The sequence below is a fragment of the Vanellus vanellus genome (genome assembly GCF_965231255.1).
Source record: "Vanellus vanellus genome assembly, chromosome: 1".
Lineage (NCBI taxonomy): Eukaryota > Metazoa > Chordata > Aves > Charadriiformes > Charadriidae > Vanellus > Vanellus vanellus.
In genome coordinates this window covers 93,247,316-93,261,539 of record NC_138905.1, presented here as the reverse complement: position 1 = coordinate 93,261,539, position 14,224 = coordinate 93,247,316, and the positions used below count along the sequence as shown (strand labels likewise).

Here is a 14,224-nt window from a genome sequence, read left to right as displayed (position 1 = left end):
AGGTCCCTAAGGTTACAGATCCTGCCCAAACCTTCCTGGTAACGTCCAGGAAGGTTTGTCACAGCTTTAAGAGGGCTTGCTCGTGAGTGCTTTGCGTGAAGCTTGCCCTCAGCCCAGCACGGTGCTTCCACCTCTGCATACTTTGAAGCCTGAGGGTTGTGCCACCGGCGAACAAAACTTGGGAAACATATGGGTGGAGCTAGGTCTCAGTGCTGGCTGGGTACCGGGTAGGGCAGGCTCTGCACCTTCAATCCCAGCCTCATGTTCAAAACGTTAAGCGACAAGCTTTACATGTTAAAAGGCAGAATTATTTCCACCTGGCTGCTGAGAGGGATGGGGAATAAGTGCCTTGTCTCTCATCACTAATACTTGCAAACCCTGAGATTACAGGGCTGCAACTCAGATGGCTACTTTGCTGAGACTCAAGTTACCACGAAGCACACTCTGTGTGTACACAGTACAGCTCCACCGTCTGTATCCATCCCAGCACTGAAAGGCCAAAAAAAAAAAATCAAAAAGGATTGTGTCAGTCAAAGAAAAAAATAATTCTGTCTGGAAAATGTATGGAAAGAAGTTTGTTTGTGAACACATTAGCCATCTCAATGTGATCCCTTTCCTGACCTTAATCGGGATTTTATGCAGGGCTTTAGGGATATTGCAGTGCGCCCTCTAACATCATAAATATTAATAAGTGTACATAAATAGGATCCTACATTCAAAGGCTGTAGGTTCGCGTAAATATTTTAATTTGGAAAGGAGGAGGGGTAATAAAAGGATAGTGAAGGTGATTTTTTAAGCATCCTTCTTCGATTTTTTGGTTCGAGCAGTGTATCTCTGCGCCGTCTGCAGCGAGACAAACCTTTTCCGTTTCACTGAATCCAGCGCAAGAGGCGAGTCAGAAAAAGAACGAGCACCTTTCTATGGGCCTAGAAAATGACCCCGGCAGGCGTGTGGTCCCCGGGCTGCTGCCAGGGAGCCCAGCCCCTCGCCCTGAGCAGTCCCTGCCTTAACCACCCTCCTCGCATTTTTAAAGGACAGAGCCCAGAGGGGTGGACAGGCCATACCTCAACCACCACTGCTCTTGTTAAGGCCCTGCCAGCCCCAAAGCTCAGCGAAGGGATGGTCTGCTTGCTTGCAGTGCTCTCCCAGGAGAAGGGGCAGCTGGTGGCCCTCAGCAAACCACCCTATTGAGCTCAGACAGCAGCTGCTCTGTGTTTAGCTGTTTGCCGCCGGGGAAGCCAGGAGTGGGTTCCCTTTAGCTGTTTTTTCCCCTGGCTCTTCCCCAGGCCTCAGTTTCCCTGTCTGTGGTGTGCAAGGGCCATTTCTCGGGAAGCCTGAAGGTGGTAGTGTGAGATCAAAGCAAAGCGAGGATGCTCTCTCCTGCAGTCCCGGCTGACAAGCTGTGTGCTCCATCCACAGCGTCAGCGGACGATAAGAGATGGCCAGGAAGCTCCCGAGGTTGGACAAATCCCATTTTTCCAACTTACTGTAGTTTTACCACTTTCTGCTGCTTGTGGTGTAGTTTAAGGAAGCAAGATAAGGACAGATGCATGCAAATGTCTACCTTTCATTCCTCAAACGGGACTGATTTTTTTCCTGGCCCTCATGACCCCTTAGATTTTTTTCCCTTTGTTTCGAGAGAAAAGATCTGTCCTGAAGGAATTTATAAGTTGCCTACATTACAAATTAGTCCACATAATAATATTACAATAATATTACGATACTCTATCACATTGTATTTTCATATATTCCAACAGTAAAAATGTTTAAGATCTTACTGTAGCATAGTTATTATGAGTTGAAACTAAGTCAAAATCAAACATTCTGACTTTATACAAACAATCTGTTTCAACCATGTTAAAAGCATCGTTGAAATTATGTTTCACAGAAATATTTGAAAATATTAATTGGTTCTCATGGAATGTCTCGGGTTTATAAAATCAGCTGGTTTTGACAGGAAAAAAAACCCTTGACAGTTTTAGTGCAGAAAATCTGCTTCTACAGTTTCACGTTCATGCCAAATTTGGCCCATGAAGCAGGTGGTATTAAACCACTGCCACCCAATTTCTAAGGGAATCATAAAAAACTGTGGATTCTGAAGATGCTGCAGGGAGCCTGTAACCTTGACTTCTAAGCAAGACAGACAACTTGAGCTGATGTGATGGCCCAAAGGGAAAGAAAGAGACAAAGAGCAAGAATAGTATTAAAATGTGTTGAAAACACCTGTGGTGGCAAATTAGACGGGGATGGGCTGAAGCACTTGCTGCCATCAGCTCTCTGCCCTAACCCACTCCATGAGAGTGCTACCCGTGAATCAAGGCCATGCATAAGCACCCTGAAACATGTCTGTATCCATCTCCAATTTCAGTTTAAGTGAATATTCTGGTGTGTAAACTGGAGAAGGTCAGGAGAGGATATACCCCCTCCCCCTCCATTCACCCATCCGTGCTGCAGAGGTGTTAGCCTCCGAGTAAGGAAACAGAGCAGGCAGATGGGGATATTCACTTTAAATCACTCCAGTGCCAAATATGAGCCATAGAAGTACAGAGGTGCATATATACACATACAGGATTGTAAGAGTAATGACAGTCTGAAATACCTTGTGTCACCGTGAGAGGAGCACGCCAGCAGAGTGAAGCGGACATCTGTCTAAGCACGTAGGGGCGACGGGATCCATGCCCCGCTCATACAGGTGTGCATGTAACCCACGTAGCTAACTGCGTCCCTCGGTGTTTTTAGGTGGATTGTGGTATCCTTTGGCCAAGCCCCTTTCTGCATTGCATTGGTGCACGGAGAGTCTCTTAAAGAGGGCTTTATGCTAATGACCTGAACCCAGCGTAAAAGTCAAGTTTTCGCACCCTCTCATTAACACTGTCTCTACCGCACGTCCCCTCAGGCCCCTGGGCTGTGACACCCATGTAGGCGCTGCTGAGATGGCTGGGTGCAGGCAGGCGTGTGTTTGCTCTGAGCCGGCTGAACTCTCCCTTATCTTTTTTTGCTGCCTTGCTGGAGCTTTTCTTCATGCTACTGTTCTCCTGAATAACAATGAGTGAAAACAAGGCATCGCCAGCATTTCTGAGGGGAGAGACAGGGGCAACTGGAGGCCTCTCTCTTTTTTTTTCTCTTTCTCTTTTTCTTTCTTTTCTTCTATATTACCAGGCTTAAAGCACAAACTATACCCTGTGATAACTGTCTGATTGCAGACAGTTTCCTCAGCCCCCTTCCCTTTCAGATCATATAATATAAACCCAGAAAGGCTTCTCTGTTTATCCTTAAGTCACCCCTGCCCACGGGCAAAGCTCTCCCCGTTGACCCACTCCATTTGTGATGTACTCACAGTTCACAGTGACCCGGACTTGCTTGACGTCTGCTGAAGCAACCTCGTTGGCAGCTTTGCATTCGTACTTGCCCGATTGCTCTCGCGTGATCCCTAGGATCTCCAGATACTCCTCCTCACCTTCAAACTCTCTGCCTGGTAGGACAGAAAAATACAGATGGTGGCTCTGTTAGGCTTTCAGATTTGGGAAGCCTTCTGCTGAATTGCTATGAAGGAACAATCACAACAGGGATTCTGCAAATAAACAACAGCCACGAGTGATTTTAAAGTTATTTCAGAAGCCATATCAGCGAGATACCCGCATTTTATTTACTGATGGAAAACTTGGGTTCTCAAAATCTGGAAGGAAGCATACAAGCGGTACCAAAGTGTTGCATCTCACAGGCTGTCCAGGCCAAGAAGCAAAATCTCCACCACATGGGACTGGAGTACATTCACTGGTGTGACGACTGAGTACAGGGGAGGTTAGTCAGCCTGTGGCTGATGGTTCAGGGCTAGCTGCGTCCTCAGATGTGGTGGTGTATTGTCAGCACCCTTTTCTCCGCTGCAAAACTGTGAAAAATGTCTTTCTGTCTCTCAGAGCAACCACCACCCTGAAGTGCCATCGATCAGATCGAGCTACCATTAAACACGGGCAAACTGAGAGAAACAAAGTGTAATTTGATCCACAGAGACCAATAATCATCGTGAATCCCTGATCTACTGTACATACGAAATTACATATTTAAACTGTGCTGTCTTGCTAACACAGTTTTGAAAGCAGCGACTTGAGTGGTGGGGTTACAGCCGGGGGCAGGAATCAGGGGAGGTCTGTGGCCTTGCTTTTAATTCACTGCATGACCTTGGGTGAGTCACTCCCTTGCTCTCCCTCTGTGAACTGCGGCTAATAGCCCCCCTCTCCCATCACCTCCTGGTCAGAGAAGGGCAGTGAGGTTAACCCATGTAAAACACATTAGAATCGTTGGATGAAAGGTGCCAGGGAAGCACGAAATATTAGGATTAGTATATCTACTCTACTCCTTCGGAAAACGATGTAAAGCTCCTCCTGGAAAGAATCTGAACCACATTGGCAGCAGCGTAAAGGGAGGTGCTTCCCTCCTCCGAGAGGGCTGCAAGCACTGGTCTGCAGCATGCAAAGCCACAAGCCCCAGTTGCGTGCCTGGGTATGTTTAGAGAAAGTATTCCCCAACCCTCAATGGGTAAAAGCCAAATTTAAAAAAAAAAAAAAAAAAAAAAAAAAAAAAGGTAAGCTCACAAGGGTGAGCTCCCGTTCAGGTTCCTCAGAACGCAGTCAGATTTTCCAAAGCAACTCTCTGCCCAGAAGACATTTTCTGCTTGATAGGTGCCGAGCACTCCTGAAACCCTACCCACTTCACCTGAGCGCTTAAGTTGTTTGATGGAGTTCAAATAGTGCCCGCGAGGACAGGGCTGTTGTCCTCGGTTCTGCAGCACTGTGTGAAAGCGGTGGGTAAGCCCCATCTCTGGAGCTGAAGTTCCTGCGGAGCCACCTGCAAGGAACCCCACCACGTGGGAACAGGTTGGCTGCAGCGTGTTGGCCAGGTCAGGCTGGGGCCGCCAGCTGCGTGCCTTTCCCTTCTGCATCAGAGACAGGGACTCCAGCAACTTCAAAATCTGCTCAGAACTCTGTCCCTTACACAATTATTTTTCCCTTTCTCCCCGCAAGGAATTTTCAGAACCATTCTAGGGGAAAACCACCCCCCGTCATGGAGACCCAGCATGAAAACAGCAGCGTACCTATTAAACTCACGCAAAGACAAGGTTTCCCCCTTCTTTCAGCGGGGCTAACCAGCAGTCCCTTTTCCAGCTCCCACCAGACTTTCAGGTGAGTGGAAATCTCACTGCTATGTCTAAAACTTAGAACTGCTTCGATGCGGGTTTTCGCGCCCCCTAAGAGCCTGCTGAAGGGCCTCACTGCGTGGCAGCAGTGTATTTTACAAGGCAGGGAGGCAAAATCGGCTCCTGCTGCCCACCCCAGTGCTCTGGGACACATCTCTCAATCCTCTGCTGTGCACCAGGGCTGATGCTCCGGGAAGTCAGTGGAGAAGGAAGCAAGGTGGGATTTTCACAGGTGCTTTTTATCGCTGTAACTCATGAATACGTTAGGAAATCTTAACTGCTGTAGGATCAGAGTTAGGTGAGTCATAGCACTCTCGTCACCTTCTAGCCCATTCCCCAACCACAAGGCAGGACACATGGGTCGTGTCACGGAGACAGTCATTCTCTGCCCTCCAGCGGCACAGACTCTGCAGCAGCTCCAGATGACCCGTTCCTCTGCTTTGCTGTCCTTACCACTGGAGCAGTTTCCCTGAAGTTTGACCTGAGTCTCCCTTGCTGCAATTTAAAGCTATTATTTTTGTCTTAGCCACTATAGACAAAAAGAACAAATCATTCCCTCCTTCTCTGCAATAGCCTTTTATCAACTTTTAAATCACTTATGTTCCTCCCTCAGTTGTCATCTTTTCTTTTCTTTTTTTTTTTTTTTTTTTTTTGGCTGAACATGGCCAGGTCTTTCAACCTTCCTCTGTACGTGAGGCTTTTTTTAGACCCTTGATCATTCTTGCTCGTTCCTTTTAGACCTCTCTGACGAGTTCACATTTTCTGGAAGTGCAACACCCCAAACCGAGCACAGCATTTCAGATGAGGTGTTACCATGGCTGAACGCAGATGAAGGATTGCATCGCAACTTTTGTGCTGTGCTGCTGTCTGTACAGCCAATACGTTGTTTGTGGTTTTGCCATAGCGCATTTTTGGTTAGGAACTCTCTTTTAATTCCCAGATCTTCTTATCAGATACAGCTACCTGCTAATAATGCTCTTTGAAAATCCCACCTCCAATTTGAGCTGACAAGCAACGCTCCCCTCTTTTTACAGCAGCACTCCCAGTTGGTAGGTCAGCCAGTTAACTGGAAAGTTAATCAGACATCAGGGAAAGACTCACAAAGAAAAGGTTAAAATGTAATTTGCCTCTGCTTTGCAAATCATTTGCTCTGCAATTCTCCCTTGTTTAGACACAGGGTTCATTCCAAGTGGGACTTGCTTCTCCTGCAATTTGCCCTTGTCACAAGACTGTCACCGTAATGAAAAGAGGGTTGAGGGTGACTTACCAGCTCTAATGGAGTGGCACCCTCATTAAGGGTGCTGTTAGGTCTGTCTGTCAGAGAACCACATCGATGGAGCTCTAGAGTATCCAAAAAAGGTACATACCTTCCTAAGGGAAGATGTATTTCAGCTTCTCCTCTGCACATATACATGCACTTAAAATCTAAAATCGTGCACCATATCCAGCAGGAGAGCTCTCACAGCTACACGCAACCCTTCCCAAGAGATGAGGAGCTGCTGGTTTGCCCAATGGAGCTCTCTGGGAATGAGTGAAAGGGAGGGCTTTTGCTTTAAAGGGCATGCCAAAGACACCAACAGGCTTATTCAGCTCCTCGTTCCCCTGCTCCAGGACAAAGATATGAGCAAAACACCTCAGGGAAAGTTTCTGTGACAGTCTCTTGCTGAAATAGCGGCAGCACTGTTCTTGTCCCTGCACTGGTGACCAGTTTCAACCCTGGGCATCAACATTGGCTAGGAGAACTCAACTATTCCCACTTGCAAGATAGACCCTTTTGCTTGCAGCCCTGTCCCCTCTGAGAGTACATTAACCATTTCTAACAAAAAGCATTTATATAAAATTGAGGTGTCATAGTACAGATCAGGGAGAGGAAAGATGTATCACGGTATGTTAGAAAAATGTCAGGTTGTGATATCCTGCACAGGGCCGTAGAGATGTTTTCACTAATTCACCTTGGCAGCCAGATTAGGTGAGTCATATTAACTCTAACCTCTAAGGCAAAGTGGGGGGTGGGGGGGGAGCAGGAACAGAGGTTTATACACTGGGCGAATTTACAAATGTTTCCACGCAGGAGCCAGCTTTGGCAGGGAGCTGATGGTTGTCACTATGCAGTTTATCAAAGCAGGGAGGGAGAAGGCTTGGACAATGCCCTTTGGTTCCGATAACAATGAACATATTCTATTAGGTGACGAGAGGGACTGCCAGCTTCTGGCAAGCGTGCCACTCCATTCCCATTAAGAGAAGACATTTGCCTTGAGCGTGTCATCCAGGGACGAAATCCTGACCCTACTGCCAAACCTTCCTCGCTGACAAGGGCTGTCCCCTGGCTGTTTTGCCTGGTTCAGTACAACCCCTTCCCAGTGAGGTGCCTTCCAGGTTTCCCTGGGGGGGGGTGGTGGTGGTGGTGTGACGATGACTCCTTGTGCAGTGCAGCTCTTCTCATCCCAAAGCATCCCACCCCATGACTCCAGGCAACCTTCTTCCCTGCAGGTTTTTTGCTTTTCACATGTTCATAGTTAGCTTGGTTTGTTGCTGCAGCCCCATTAACCACCGTCTTGCCAAGCTGTAGCTCCTTAACTCTGTCCCAGCAAATCAGAAAGAGGAGCTTTCTGCTCTGGAGGCTGGAGATAGAGAGTACGAGCCTGGGAGGCTTGACAATCAAACCAACAGGGAACGACCCTGAGCGGAGTGAGCCAGGCGCCTGCCGCTGCTTGGAGCTGGCAGAGCCCTTTTCACACAGGGATCTGCGGCAGACAGCTTTGATGTGTGCAGGAGGAAGGCTTTGAAGGCCCGCTTGCCTCAGCCACATTTCCTATCCCCTGGCTTCCTAATTGGACCCAGTAAAGTAAATAATGAACCCAAACAGCAAGTCTGCTCGGCAATGCTAGCCTGCTGGCAAGAAGCCCCCTTCTTCCCCCCCCCCCCCCGCTTTGGAGATAGCCTTATACAACCCCACGGGCTCTGCATATCGTCCCCTGTTGATGTGCACACCTGCCTATACTCTCATATATATGTATGAGAGATATATATAAAATACATATATTCTATTTTTATATATACTTTTATATGTATAAATCCCACCATGTGTGCAGAAACACAGACTTACACCTGCCCCACGTATTTATGGGTCTTTCCCACCTCTGCCCGGATGGCCCCTTGCGCTGCCATGCACCATCACTCTTTCCTCAAACTCTTCCTTTCTAGAAAGGACACACCCCCCAGACAAAACCCCACTTGTGCTGTGCGCAGACATCTCTTCAGGTAGTCAAGGGACCAGCAACGATTTCAGCCACGTGCTCTATCAGAGAGACTTTTCCCCTCATGCCCTAGTTCCCTACATTTCCGAAGGGGAAGCTAGTCTGCAGAGGTGGCAGTCACATTTTGCTCCATCCTCTCCTGTTCGTGCATCCAACACTGGGCTACTTCTTGTGCAAAAATTACTTGAGTTGTCTTTTTTTTTTTTTTTTTTTTCCAATGCTGTGGTCTTAAACAAAACTGAAGTTCAGACCCACTGCAAGTATCTGTTTGCATTTGGTATGTAGAGAAAGCGATCAGACACACTGCTTCTGTGTTGGTTTTCCTTCTGAGCCTCTTTGTAGTTGTGAAGAGGGGAGAGCAGAAGGGGTTATGCATCTTTGTAGGGCCCTCCTCTGCTTAAAACAAGATGCAAGGGGATAAAAAAGATTGCAAATCAATACATGTCATTTGAAGTTTTTTTGTGTGTAGCAACTTCCAATGCTGAACCGCAGTTTTTGTTGTCTCTGCATTCTCCATTTATTGTTTAAGGTTTTGCTCACCTAACTTTCCTCCTTCCCTCTGCACCTTACATTCCCTAGGAACAGGCTTCTGAAAGACAAAAATAGCTAAGGGAGCCTTTGACATAATTTTTTTTTTGTTTTACCTCCAGCTGGGATTTTTTTTCTTTTTTTTTTTAATTCAAAACTTTGAAGTTTTTGTTTATCGGTGTCTGCCTCCTCAGCCATCACAGATTCCAATGAGCTTGGCGTTTTTTTTTCTGTCCCTCAGTTGGAGAGGCTTGTTTTTAGCAAAAGGATCAGTGGAGAGCAGCAGATGGTGGATGAGCAAAGGGACAGCTAGTGCTACAATGCCACAGCGAGCAGGGAAGGCAGGAAAAATAGCATGGCATGGGAAGTGGTGAAAATAGGGAAAGCTTGAGGGCGAGGGGAGGACAGGTGAAGAAAAAATAGAGGAGGAATGAAGAGAGGGACAGCGGCTGGGAGAGAGAAATGCAAACAAAGTGGGATTCTTCAGTGACCGCGAAAGAGAGAAAATGGTAGTCAGCTACTGACAAAGAGAAACGCATTGAGACAGCGCGAGTGAGAAAGACGGGAGGCGAGATGGTGGCAAACAGAGAGATGTATGTCACGGAGAGAGGGGCAGACGTCCCTTGTGTAAAGGGAGCCATGAAATAACAACTGCCAGAGGGACAGGAACAGAGGGGTCACATGTAGCAAGGCAGTAATTACTCTGTTTAAGCAGCAAGGCACAGCAGGGTATTTATTGTTTAAGCTGGCCTCATGCCTCCCATGCCCTTAGGTCTGTAGCTATTACACATAAACCAAAAAACTAGCGCGGTGCCAGGGAGGGCTCTGGCCTGGCTCTGGCTTCATGAATGAGAATGAGTCAGATCAGGAGGAAACACCCTGGCATGGTTTCCCCTGGCGTTCACGGCACCTTGCTCATCAGCGATCGCATTTTCTCCTTACGTGCAAAGCCGGCTGCCGTGACTCCGGAGCCAAGGACTGCGCCCGAGGAGCTCCCCGGCTGGGGCAGCACGAGTGCTGGCTGGCACGGCTGGGGTTAAGGAAGCCTGTGATTTCTGTGGGGACTTTTTTCCCAAACCCCAGGCATCTAGCATGCAAATAAAACCTTCCAGGTTGAGAGCAGCCTCCCCAGACTGAAGGACGTCTCTGTGCTCTCTCTCAAGGGACAGCGCTGACCAAACCCAGCGGGAGAGACCACTTGGGAACACTCGCCATCGCTGATGTCTCTGCCCAGAAGCTGGAAGCCAAGAGCTGACATCTCAGACGCAGCTTGCATCCCAGCCACTGGTGCACGTCCATGGGGGCTGTCTGCTTGAAGCAGCCACAGCAGATCTGCTGCATCTCTCAATTTCCACTCCTGCTTTCCTCATCTTCATAAATCATAGAATCATAGAATCATAGGGTTGGAAGGGACCACTGGAGATCATCTAGTCCAACCCCCCTGCCAGAGCAGGGCTACCTTAGAGCAGGTTGCACAGGAACACGTCCAGGCGGGTTCTGAATGTCTCCAGAAATGGAGACTCCACCACCTCCCTGGGCAGCCTCTTCCAGTGCTCTGCCACCCTCAAGGTAAAGAAGTTCCTCCTCATGTTTAGGTGGAACTTCCTATACTCAAGTTTGTGCCCGTTACCTCTTGTCCTGTCACTGGGCACCACCGAAAAGAGCCTGGCCCCATCCTCCTGGCACCCACCCTTTAAGTATTTCTAAGCATTGATCAGGTCCCCCCTCAACTGTCTTTTTTCCAGACTAAAGAGACCCAATTCCCTCAGTCTTTCTTCATAAGAGAGGTGTTCCAGTCCCCTAATCATCTTGGTAGCCCCACGCTGCACCCTCTCCAGCAGTTCCCTGTCCTTCTTGAGCTGGAAAGCCCAGAACTGGACACAGTACTCCAGGTGCGGCCTCACCAAGGCAAAGTAGAGGGGGAGGATGACCACTACAGGTCATCACATGCTCTTACACGCAACCCTGAACGTGGGCATGGAGCAGGTGTGAATATACCACTGCATCTCACCAACTGATTAGATTTTCCATTCAAAATCCACAGGAGAACACAAGAAATGGAACCACCCCCTGAAAAAAAATCCAACCCTGCTTCAGGTCAAAGCCTTTTGTTTGACCAGTGGTTTTCTTCTGCTCTTTGCTGAACCAGAAGAATGAATTAACGTTCTGCTTCAACTTGAGATATAATTAAAAAAAAATGATTTCATGTCACAGAAAATGACTTTTTACTCTTTTTTTTTCAAAATTACTTACTGAATTTAACCCAGATTTGCTAACACTTTTTTAATGAACACAAACAGCATTTTTTGGATAGATGAATTGCTCTTGAACAAAACTTGGCTGTGATGCCAATGTGTAAAGTAAATTATGAACCATGAGGTAAATTAAGTTGTCTAATGTCACAGCTACAATATTATACTCCCTAAATGTTGCATGCTGCAATGTGAGTTGTCATGACTATGCTACCAAACATCAAGCCCTAACTCTACTGCCAAGAAAATGACATATAAACATGAACAAACCAATAGCTGCACTGTTTCTGCATCCCCAAATTTCTGTCTGCTGCCTTTTGGAGGTTACTTTACAACAATGTGATGTAGAAGGCTCCATCAGCTAGAGGGATCACTGAGATGACACCAGACCCTTGAGCATCTTAAGAAGGCAAGAGTTGGTAAGTCCTCAGGGATGAGGGGTCCATGCTGGAACAGAAGTTGAAAACAGGAGGTGTGACAAAGAATCACAGCCCAGGCATAGGGGTTATCTGATGTGCACACATTGACGGCAGCATACCAATCTCTCACCCCCAGCAGCGTGGTCAGCTCTGCGGGAAACTGCGCCTTCTTCCTCTGCCACCTACAAAAAGTGGATGAGCCAGTCCTACTCCCTGGCACGAGGAACAGCACAGGGGAAAAAAAAAAAAATCAACTGGTGTTTGTTTCCCACTGTGTTAAGCACAGGAAGGTAATGCAAACTGAGAGCTGCTGCAGGGGACTGGGTTTTCTTGCATGTCATGGAAACCTATGAAAGGCAATTAAAATACAACAGCAAGCAGTCAGCCGTTGCAGTCTCCGGTGACTCTGGCAGCTGGTTTGCTCTCATTTGGCCTCATGTACTCCTTTCCCTGCAAGTTCTCCCATTCTGGACAAATCACTCATGCTATCATTACACAGTTTGAAGACAAGTTCTTCCTTGCAGACCCAAGGCCAAAGAAAGGATCAACAACAATAAGCCGCATTTGGGGCAAGTTCCACAAGATGCGCGATTGAACCTTATCATTACTGTCCTGCCAGTGGAGAGCAGGGATGGACTGCAGTGTAGTCCCCAGTTTGATTCCACAAATCCTTATTTCAGTCCCAGGCCTTAAGGAAACCTCCTGTGATAGCGCTCAGTGGTACCAGTTGTGCCAGTTTGTCAATCTAGGAACTATAGGGTAGGTCTGTGCTTGGTGGCATCTTTAAAAATCCTTATTATGTTCCTTACAAGAGCCTTGTGTCTCCCGTAGAGCAAGACATGCTCAATATACTATTGTGCAAGAATCAGGTGGCTTGCTTGCGTAGGCATCCACGAAAATGTTTCCCTATTTTTAAATATAATGGGTTTGTTCCCTTCTGTCTTATGTCTGCTCATACTCCTTGGGATGAGGGGGTAAGAATGAACCCCCAACTTCAACCTAACTTAAAAATTACCAAAAAAATTTAAAAAAACAAAGCAGAGATTCATCTTAGCCCATAGAATTCCATCCTTTTACATTTGAAACCTGGAAGAAGGCCTGAGAAATTACAAATTGGCCCAAATTTACTTGAAATGGGAGACAGTATTACCTTAGAAGCTTACACATTGCTGTGGCTCTTTCTCCGCAAGCTGGAGCCAAACATTTCATGTCCAGATCACACCGCCCCTGAACCTCCTGTGCTTCTGCAAGATGGCAGTTCCTGTAGCTCATCCCTGTTTTCAGTGAGGCTACTCTGAACACACCGAGTTCCCAACTAAAACCTAAAGACCGGGATTTCCGTATCAGCCCGGATCTTGCCACTGATCTTTTACACAGCTATAGTTTTCAACTGGGGAAATGAGGTCAAAGAGTTAAGCCACCCTTCAGCAAGATTTACCCTTTCAAAAAGATGTCAGTGTGTTGTGATGCCTGGCGCCAATATTTGTATAGGTGGATTAGCGCCTTGAAAAATCGTTTTGTTTACTTTTCTGTGGCCCACTCTCCTTTCTGCAATGTTTCTCAATTAGATCAAGCACAGTGACTGCCCGACACCATCCCCCATATCTGCTGCTGGTAGAAGGAGCAAAGGGGGTATTCTCCAGGGAGCACAACAAGGGATCGGGTGATGAGGCTAAATGGCTGGATTTAGGATTGAGCAGGCATGAAGCATTGCCAGGTATCAAGGCAAGGATCACAGAGGTTTTGAGCAGGGTGGGGTGTGCTGGGAAGATAATTGTCTGGGCTCACACGCTGCGGGCACTTTTGATCAATTGGGCTGGCTCCTGTGATATTATCATCTGAGGTATCTGCTGTTGATTCATCGTGATAGTGGTCCAGATAAATGATTGCTCCAGTCTAGGATATCTATACTGTTAGCCACTCCCTCGCTTCCCAACGAATAAGGAGCCTCTCTCTCAAACTTGCAAGGCACTGGCTGCGAAGCAGGAGGAAAGCGTTTGCTCAGTGACTAATATTTAATATTGCAGCTGGTACAGTCCTACAGGGAAGGCAAGCAGAGAGGAGACACAGACCCTAATTTTGAGCTCTTTTAGCTCCCAGATGCAACTCTTAACATCACAAGTGCAGCTGTTGGTCGTCAGTACTATTGCAAATCATGGCTGCCAGGCAGGTTCTCTCCACCAGTGATATAGGAAAAAGAGGGGGTTCACCAGAAAGGCGGAAAACAATGAGTAGAAGAAACAGTTTCAAGCCAACTCCTTTCTGATTTCTTTCAGCTTACCCCACAAGTTTAGGAGGGGTCTGAGGAGAAACCAAAAAGATATTTCATTGGCTTTGTCCCAATTCCTTCATACTCTCTATTGTCGTGACCCTTACGGAAAACTTCCAACAACTGTACTGCTGCTGGCATGACCAGACCATGGGCAGCCACGTAGATCAAAATTGTCTCACCAGGCTTCACCTCTCTGTATCCACCTGTGGCTGTCATGGACAGGAATATACTTACCTCTCCCATCCCCTGTCCCTCTTCCCTCCCCAAACACATCTGCCTCCTCCGAGGAGACAAAAATCTTG

The 14,224-nt window shown here is 47.3% G+C and overlaps 1 protein-coding gene across 2 annotated transcripts in view; it reads right to left on the bottom strand.

Moving 5' to 3' along the window:
* LSAMP (limbic system associated membrane protein) overlaps positions 1 to 14,224 on the bottom strand; it is a gene marked incomplete at both ends in the record, with an annotated part of 318,738 nt that overhangs the window by 29,320 nt on the left and 275,194 nt on the right. For both annotated transcript variants that reach the window (XM_082495005.1, XM_082495006.1), the window contains one exon: positions 3,338 to 3,472. In XM_082495005.1, coding sequence (XP_082351131.1) covers positions 3,338 to 3,472 — 135 coding nt within the window. The remainder of the gene's footprint in view (positions 1 to 3,337; positions 3,473 to 14,224) is intronic.